We start from the raw sequence: 9649 nt of genomic DNA, 5'->3' as shown, positions 1-9649 counted from the left end.
GTAACTGCAGTTTTCTGCAGTTCTACTGCATTCTAACTGCAGTTACACTGCAAAATTACTGCAGTACATTTTTATTTATTTTGAGTGCAGTATTTGCAGCATACTGTAGTTATACTGCACGCTAACTGCAATATTTTTTCATGGGGGGTATATTTACTACTTACAGGTGGTATGTTGACTCTCTCTGGTGTCATTCACAGTGCTCAATAAGGAACTGTTGGTCTTTACTCTGGAAAAACAAACAGAAGAAAGCCCCCTCCCTGCATGGCAGTGACAGCAGGACTGGGACACTGCTGTCTTCTCCCAGGGGTGGGCAACGCTTGAGTAGCATTGCCAGAGCAGTGTCAAGGGCCCCAAGAAGGAAGTGTTGCAGGAAGTGTGTATGTTGTGATATTTAACACTACTATCCCAATCCTTCTCACACAAGCAGAGAAAATGTCCCCACATCTTCATCTCCACGTGAATGTTAGTCTATCACCTCTTGGTCTTTTAGGCAGAGTTTAATTAGTGTCTCCGTTGCGCAACTGTTGATCAGTACAAATGAAGCCTTAACATTTTGAAGTATGTGCCTGCCAGATAGATCTGATGTTTTACTCATCTGGTGCTGTGTTCCTTACCATTTGGAACCACTGGAACCAACCAGTTCTTCATTAGCCATGTGGTGGGTTGATTAGTAGAGTTGTGCGTCGCAGATGTTTTATTTCACATTTTAGTCATTTAGCAGACACTTGTCCAGACTGACTTATAGTACCAAGTGCATCCGTTTTCATCGTTTTTTTCATACTGGCCCCCCATGGGAATTGAACCCACAACCCTGGCATTGCAAGCACCATGCTCTACTAACTGAGAAAACAAGAACTACTTGAAAACGTTGAATGTGTGTGTACAGCGGTGTGGGGGCTGTGCTTTGGCAAAGTGGGTGGGGTTATATCTTGCCTGATTGGCTCCGTCCAGGTGTAACATTGGACAGGGTCAGTGTCTTGCGACCCTGATTCACTGGACACTCTCTCATCTCAGAACACCTGGTCATGAAAAACCAACTGACATTGACTCCCAAGTTGTTGAACTGTTGCCCTCTCTATAGCCACCATGGTTATTATATGACCCTGCTGGTGGTCTATGAACGTTTGAACTTCTGGAATGAATGGCCACATGTACTCTTAACTCCCCACTCGGCCCAGCCCGAAGAGAACTGCCGTCCCATTTGAGCATGATTCCTCTCCAGGTTTCTTCCTAGGTTGCTGCCTTCTAGGGAGTTTTTCCTAGACGTTGTGCTGCTTTCTCTTTGGAGATTTGGTCCTGACCAATCTCTCCCTGAAAGGAAATCATTTAACATCGAGGGTTTTAAAGTGCTTCCTTCTTTCCTTCCTTGTGAGCCATGATATGACAGGAATGGATAGACAGACTATCAGTGTGATGGTTAACGCCATAGTATACATGAATCGATTTCAAAGCTTTGTGTAACTTTTCAGAATTTGTATTCCTCCTATGAAAAATGTCACTTGGTGTGGAAATGTTCTTGTATTACACAATAAAATCTTAGGAATTGTCAAATGTTTCATTGAAGAACCACAAGGGGGTCTGATGGGGCAGAAAGTGATGATTATTGGTAGTTGTGTGTGCGGCCACGTGGATGACTGGAGGATTAACGTGACGACGGGGATGGGGGGATGGGGGGGTACATTGCTGCGGTTGTGGTTGACGTTGGGCTGACTGTGTGAGAACAATGAAAAACCCCTCTGGAACTACATGATTACAGAGGGAAAAGTAGCTATTGGAACTTTCTCACTGTGAAAATGAAAGAGTTGGACAAACATGTGGAAATACAGTGTCATAAGAGGATGTATTGTACCACAGATATGCATTTTTATTTAATGTACAAAAAGCCATAGTTTTTTGTCATTGATTTGCTGACGGTAAATAAATTAAGTTACACACATCTGTTTGTCGTCCACTTCTACACATCTTTTCATCTGTCTACATCAAAAAAATAGCATTCACTTGACATTCACAATATAGTTAAACTGCACTAGAGGTATTAGCATAAGACTATACATTTTAACAGACAGCCACAAACCAACTAACATCTCCCACTTTAAAACAGGTCAGTCAGAACCCTTCCCTTTCACATTCCCTATCATGCGTATTCTGCACTTTTCCCAAGGATACAGAACACAGATACTGTCCCATACTGTTCATTGCCTTGGCTGCAACTCTTCACCTGGGTTGCCCTTTTCCTTTACATAATCACAGTGCATAGACATCAAAAGTCCCTGATTGAAAAGAACTAAGAGGTGTCACGTCAGAGGTGTCCGGAGCGGAGCCTCACGGGACGGCTAGAGAGCCTTGTGCCGAGCGTGTGATGTCACAACTCACTGTTCCAGTCCCGGGACTCCTGATGAAGTCACAGTCCACTGAGCTTCAGAGGAATGGACTAACCTCCTTGATAACACACACACACACAATTACCCCCCAACTCACATTTTTGCTTACCCCTTTCTCCCTCCTTATCCTGTCCTCACCCCCCTGAAAGAAACACATGATTCCCCCTCACCCCTTTCACATATTCAAGGTGCATTAGAATGTAGCAGGACTGGCAACACCACAAGGCACTCTCCCTGGCTGGCTATACTGGCAGGGTTAGAAAATGGACGGGATTCAGATGAGGCGTTAACAGATCAGTGCTTTTGTAAAAGTGACCAAACATGAGGAAATCATAGTTGGCTACAAACCAGGTAAACATACTGTCCTATTGAGGGTCAAGTCTGACAGTGAAGACAGACAGACCCACAATCACACTCAGGCATGCGCACACAGTTGGAAGGGTGGGTGTTTTCCCTTAGGCTGGTAGGGTGAGGTTGGTGATGGCGAGTTTGACTCCGAACATGTTCTCCCATTGTGTTCTGACCCAGACCAGCAGGCCCTGCACCAGCTCTGCACTGTCAGAGTGCAACGACCACGTCTTCTCCTCCTTCACTATCTGCACAGGAAACAAAGACACTCACATGCTCAAATCAAATCAAACTTTATTTGCCACATGCGCCAAATACAACAAGTGTAGACTTCACCGTGAAATGCTTACTTCAAGCCCTTAACCAACAGCGCAGTTCAAGAAGAAGAAAATATTTACCAAGTAGGCTAAAATAAAAAGTAACACACTAAGTTACAATAACAAGGCTATATACAGGTGGCACTGGTACCGAGTCAGTGTGCGGGGTACAGGCTAGTTGAGGTAATCTGTACATGTAGGTGGGGGCGAAGTGACTATGCATAGGTAACAAATAAACAGCGAGTTGCAGCAGTGTACAGGAGGTTGGGGGTCAATGTAAATTGTCCGGTAGCGATTTTTAGACTGCTGAACAATTGATAATGGCTTGGGGGTAGAAGCTGTTGAGGAGCCTTTTGGTCCAAGACTTGGCGCTCCGGTACCGCTTGCTGTGCGGTAGCAGAGAAAACAGTCAATAACTTGGGTGACTGGAGTCTGACAATTTTCTGGGCTTTCCTCTGACACCGCCTATTATATAGGTCCTGGATGGCAGGAAGTTTGGCCCCAGTGATGATCTGGGCTGTTCGCAATACCCTCTGTAGCACCTTACGGTCAGATGCCCGAGCAGTTGCCATACCAGGTGGTGATGCAACCGGTCAGGATGCTCTCAATAGTGCAGCTGTAGAACCCTTTGAGGATCTCAGGACCCATGCCAAATCTTTTCAGTCTCCTGAGGGGAAAAGGTTGTGTCGTGCCCTCTTCAAGACTGTCTTGGTATGTTTGGACCATGATAGTTCATTGGTGATGTGGACACCAATGCACACACACACCTATAACATGCGGTTTGGTACACGGCAAAGAATGAGTTGCTGACAATACATTTTTTTGGGGAAGTGATGGAACAATGCTTGGAAGTGTTGATTGTTTGAAATATCTGTGTTTGAGAATAGATTCTGAATGATTTTTTGGACAGCATATAGATTTGAGAAAAACAACGAACCATAAGCCTGGGTTACAATACAGAGTTGTTTTACTGTATCCTTTAGAAAGACCGTAGTAAACCATCTGCTACTTCCTATCCTAGACTTTAGTGACATCTTTCAAATCACAACCAAGACCTTACTTTGAGAATTCGATGTCATAATCTTTGCAGATTCATTCTTGTATGCTATTATAAGACATCATTGCACAATGTCTGAATCACTACATGGACTGTCACTCCCAAACAGAAGACAACTGCATTAGAACCCATTTCTTTTTAAATGGGTCAACTTAAAACATGATTTGTCGTGTTGTGTATATTTATTAAAAGGAAAACCCAATTGACAAATAATTTACCTAGAGAAATCAGGACATTACAATCACACATTGAATTTAAGAAAGGCCTTTTTAAAATGTTAAGATCAAACTGTTTTTTTAACTAATAGAAACATCACCATGTGACGACATTTGTAAATATCTACACTACCGGTCAAAAGTTAAAACACCTACTCATTCAAGGGTTTTTCTTTATTTTTACTATTTTCTAAATTGTAGAAAAATAGTAAAGACTCAAAATTATGAAATAACACATATGGAATCATGTAGTAACCAAAAAAGTGTTAAACAAATCTAAATACACTGCTCAAAAAAATAAAGGGAACACTTAAACAACACAATGTAACTCCAAGTAAATCACACTTCTGTGAAATCAAACTGTCCACTTAGGAAGCAACACTGATTGACAATAAATGTCACATGCTGTTGTGCAAATGGAATAGACAGGTAGAAATTATAGGCAATTAGCAAGACAACCCCAATAAAGGAGTGGTTCTGCAGGTGGTGACCACAGACCACTTCTCAGTTCCTATGCTTCCTGGCTGATGTTTTGGTCACTTTTGTATGCTGGCGGTGCTTTCACTCTAGTGGTAGCATGAGACGGAGTCTTACAACCCACACAAGTGGCTCAGGTAGTGCAGCTCATCCAGGGTGGCACATCAATGCGAGCTGTGGCAAGAAGGTTTGCTGTGTCTGTCAGCGTAGTGTCCAGAGCATGGAGGCGCTACCAGGAGACAGGCCAGTACATCAGGAGACGTGGAGGAGGCCGTAGGAGGGCAACAACCCAGCAGCAGGACCGCTACCTCCGCCTTTGTGCAAGGAGGAGCAGGAGGAGCACTGCCAGAGCCATGCAAAATGACCTCCAGCAGGCCCCAAATGTGCATGTGTCTGCTCAAACGGTCAGAAACAGACTCCATGAGGGTGATATGAGGGCCCGACGTCCACAAGTGGGGGTTGTGCTTACAGCCCAACACCGTGCAGGACGTTTGGCATTTGCCAGAGAACACCAAGATTGGCAAATTCGCCACTGGTGCCCTGTGCTCTTCACAGATGAAAGCAGGTTCACACTGAGCACGTGACAGACGTGACATAGTCTGGAGACGCCGTGGAGAACGTTCTGCTGCCTGCAACATCCTCCAGCATGACCGGTTTGGCGGTGGGTCAGTCATGGTGTGGGGTGGCATTTCTTTGGGGGCCCGCACAGCCCTCCATGTGCTCGCCAGAGGTAGCCTGACTGCCATTAGGTACCGAGATGAGATACTCAGACCCCTTGTAAGACCATATGCTGGTGCGGTTGGCCCTGAGTTCCTCCTAATGCAAGACAATGCTAGACCTCATGTGGCTGGAGTGTGTCAGCAGTTCTTGCAAGACGAAGGCATTGATGCTATGGACTCGCCCGCCCGTTCCCCAGACCTGAATCCAATTGAGCACATCTGGGACATCATGTCTCGCTCCATCCACCAACGCCACGTTGCACCACAGACTGTCCAGGAGTTGGCGGATGCTTTAGTCCAGGTCTGGGAGGAGATCCCTCAGGAGACCATCCGCCACCTCATCAGGAGCATGCCCAGGCGTTGTAGGGAGGTCATACAGGCACGTGGAGGCCACACACACTACTGAGCCTCATTTTGACTTGTTTTAAGGACATTACATCAAAGTTGGATCAGCCTGTAGTGTGGTTTTCCAATTTTGAGTGTCACTCCAAATCCAGACCTCCATGGGTTGATAAATTTGATTTCCATTGATAATTGTGTGATTTTGTTGTCAGCACATTCAACTATGTAAATAAAAAAGTATTTAATAAGAATATTTCATTCATTCAGATCTAGGATGTGTTATTTTAGTGTTCCCTTTATGTTTTTGAGCAGTGTATATTTTACATTGGAGTTTCTTTAAAGTAGCCACCCTTTGCGTGAATCAGGCCTTCGTGGTCGATTCGCTGCAAAGAAACCACCATTAAAGGACAGCAATAATAAGAAACACGAGCAATGGACATTAGACAAGTGGAAATCTTTCCTCCGGTCTGATGAGCCCAAATTTATGATTTTTGGTTCCAACCGCCGTGTCTTTGTGAGACGCAGAGTAGGTGAACGGATGATCTCGGCATGTGTGGTTCCCACCGTGAAGCATGGAGGAGGAGGTTAGATGGTGCTTTGCAGGTGATACTGTTGGTGATTTTAGAATTCAAGGCACATTTAACCAGCATGGCTAGCACAGCGATATGCCATCCCATCTGGTTTGAGCTTAGTGGGACTATCATTTGTTTTTCAACAGGACAATGACACAACACACCTCCAGGCTGTGTAAGGGCTATTTGAATAAGAAGGAGAGTGATGGAGATCTGCATCAGATGACCTGGGCTCCACAACAACCCAATTGAGATGGTTTGGGATGAGTTGGACCGCAGAGCGAAGGAAAAGCAGCTAACAAGTGTTCAGCATATGTGGGAACTCCTTCAAGACTGTTGGAAAAGCATTCCAGGTGAAGCTGGTTGAGAGAATGCCAAGAGTGTGCAAAGCTGTCATCAAGGCAATGGGTAGCTACTTTGAAGAATCACAAATTTGTTTAACACCTTATTGGTTAATACATGATTCCATATGTGTTATTCATAGGTTTTGAAGTACAATGTAGAAAATAGTAAAAATAAAGAAACCCTTGAATGAGTAGGTGTCCAAACTTTTGACTGGTACTGTACATATTACCTCGACTAACTTGTACCCCCCGCACATTGACACGGTACCGAAACCCCCTGTATATAGCCTTGTTATTGTTATTTTATTGTGTTAAACATTTTATTTTTTTACTTTTGTTTATTTGGGTAAATATTTTCTTAATATTCTCTTATTTTTCTTATAACTGCCTTGTTGGTTAAGGGCTTTAAGTCTAACTGTCAGTTACAACTTACGAGGTTGTTGTCTTTTGTTTGAATTGTTTACGTGTCCGCTGTGCGGGGGAAATGATAATACAAGCGGAACTACGTAGCTAATACTGTTGTAACGGGGATCCTTATTGTAGCAACACACTTTTGGAGGGAAGGCAATCCCGCGCTGTGTTAGCTAAGTTTTATTATGTTATGCATTTCACATTTGGATTTAGCACGTGACAAATAAAATTAGATTTCATTGTTATTAGACAGTAGTTGCCACATTCGTCTTCTTACTAAGTATTGTTTGTTTGTTGGTTGTTTTCATCTGCACACTCTTGAAAACAGGATGGTGCATCTCAAGAGATTTCATCCTGAAAAATGTCTAATAAAAACATACAAATGTGTGCCCAGCTTTGCTCATGATTGCATTTAGCTTATCCAGCTTACCCTTGAGAACTTGGAAGAAGTCCTTCCTAATTTAAGAACAATCACATGTCTCTTTCCTCCCTCAGTCTCACCTCATCGTAAAGCTTGATGTCCATTCTGCACGGGTCAGACGACCATAGATGGACAGAGCTGACACAGCTGATTGGCTGGGTCTCCTGAACAGTGACCCGCCCACTGCAGGGTTCCCCGTTCTCATTGGCTGATGGGTGGGGCAAGCTCTTGCTCCATTGGTGGTCTTCGTTGAGCAGGTACAGGGTTTCCCGGGTGGCCAGCACTGTCAGAGGGGTCACACAGTCTTCTGGCAGAGAGAACGAATACAACACACAGAAAATATGCATTTGGATAAATGTTTAAACCCCCCCCCCCCCCCCCCCCGTACAGATTATAATCATATACTTGCATCTAAATAGTTTTGCTTGTATTGTATTTATCTAACAGGGGGTCTTATGGCACGTCTCAAAGTGTTTTACCGTCTGGTTAACCTCTCTGGAATATTCGGGAAGGGAGCGTCCCACCTCAACAAGTGCAGGGCGCCAAATTCAAAACAACAGATATCCCATAATTAAAATTCCTCAAATATACAAGTATTTCACACCATTTTAAAGATAAACTAGTAAATCCAGCCACAGTGTCTGATTTCAAAAATACTTTACGACGAAAGCACACCGAACGATTATTGTAGGTCAGCACCTAGTCACAGAAAAACCCAGACATTTGTCCAGCCAAAGAGGAGTCACAAAAAGCAGAAAGAGATAAAATGAATCACTAACCTTTGATGATCTTAATCAGATGACACTCATAGGACTTCATGTTACACAATACATGTATATTTTGTTCGATAAAGTTCATATTTATATCCAAAAATCTCAGTTTACATTGGCGCGTTACGTTCAGTAGCTCCAAAACATCCGGTGATTTTTGCAGAGAGCCACATCAATTTACAGAAATACTCATAATAAACATTGTTAAAAGATACAAGTGCATGGAATTTTAGATCCACTTCTCCTTAATGCAACTGCTGTGTCAGATTTCAAATAAACTTTACCGAAAAAGCACACCATGCAATAATCTGAGTACAGCGCTCAGAGGCCAAAACAAGCCATACAGATATCCGCCATGTTGTGGAGTCAACAAAGTCAGAAATAGCATTATAAATATTCACTTACCTTTGATGATCTTCATCAGAATGCACTCCCAGGAATCCCAGTTCCAAAATAAATGTTTGATGTGTTCGATAAAGTTTATGTCCAAATACCTTTTTGTTCACGCGTTTAGCCCAGTAATCCAAATTCATGAGGCGCGAGCAGACGAAAAGTAAAAAAGTTCCGTTACAGTCCGTAGAAACATGTCAAACGAAGTATAGAATCAATCTTTAGGATGTTTTTTTATCATAAATCTTCAATAATGTTTCAACTGGAAAATTCCTTTGTCTGTAGAAATACATTGGAACGCAAGCTAACACTCACGTGAACGCGCGTGGTCAGCTCATGGCACGCTGGCAGACCTCCGACTCATTCAGCTCCCATTCCCCCCTCCTTCACAGTAGACGCATCAAACAAGGTTCTAAAGACTGTTGACATCTAGTGGAAGCCTTAGGAAGTGCAATATGACCCCATAGACACCGTATATTCGATAGGCAATGACTTGAAAAACTACAAACCTCAGATTTCCCACTTCCTGGTTAGATTTTTTCTCAGGCTTTTGCCTGCCATATGAGTTCTATTATACTCACAGACATCATCCAAATAGTTTTAGAAACTTCAGAGAGTTTTCTATCCAAATCCACTAATAATATGCATATATTAGCAACTGGGCCTGAGTAGCAGGCAGTTTACTCTGGGCACCTTATTCATCCAAGCTACTCAACACTGCCCCCCAGTCCCAAAGAAGTCACGGGAAGAGCCATATCAGTGGGACGCCGGTACTGTGGTGAGAGAAGACAAAGAGCTCTCATTTCCCGAGCACCCCCACCGGGAAACAGCTGCCTCTCTCTCCCCCTCTCCTCTTCTTCATCTCCTCCTCTCAGTGTTGAT

At 43.5% G+C, this 9649-nt stretch overlaps 1 protein-coding gene across 2 annotated transcripts in view; it reads right to left on the bottom strand.

Moving 5' to 3' along the window:
- Positions 1–1834: 1834 nt before the first annotated feature.
- Positions 1835–9649, bottom strand: part of LOC110528831 (serine/threonine-protein kinase 11-interacting protein) — a 42976-nt gene continuing 35161 nt past the window's right edge. For both annotated transcript variants that reach the window (XM_036982564.1, XM_036982563.1), the window contains exons 25-26: positions 7688–7914; positions 1835–2980 (exon numbers count right to left, since the gene is read on the bottom strand). In XM_036982564.1, coding sequence (XP_036838459.1) covers positions 2840–2980; positions 7688–7914 — 368 coding nt within the window. In that variant the 3' untranslated portion in view covers positions 1835–2839. The remainder of the gene's footprint in view (positions 2981–7687; positions 7915–9649) is intronic.

This window comes from Oncorhynchus mykiss, chromosome 7 (genome assembly GCF_013265735.2).
Source record: "Oncorhynchus mykiss isolate Arlee chromosome 7, USDA_OmykA_1.1, whole genome shotgun sequence".
Taxonomy (NCBI): domain Eukaryota; kingdom Metazoa; phylum Chordata; class Actinopteri; order Salmoniformes; family Salmonidae; genus Oncorhynchus; species Oncorhynchus mykiss.
This window is presented reverse-complemented; position numbering and strand designations above follow the sequence as displayed.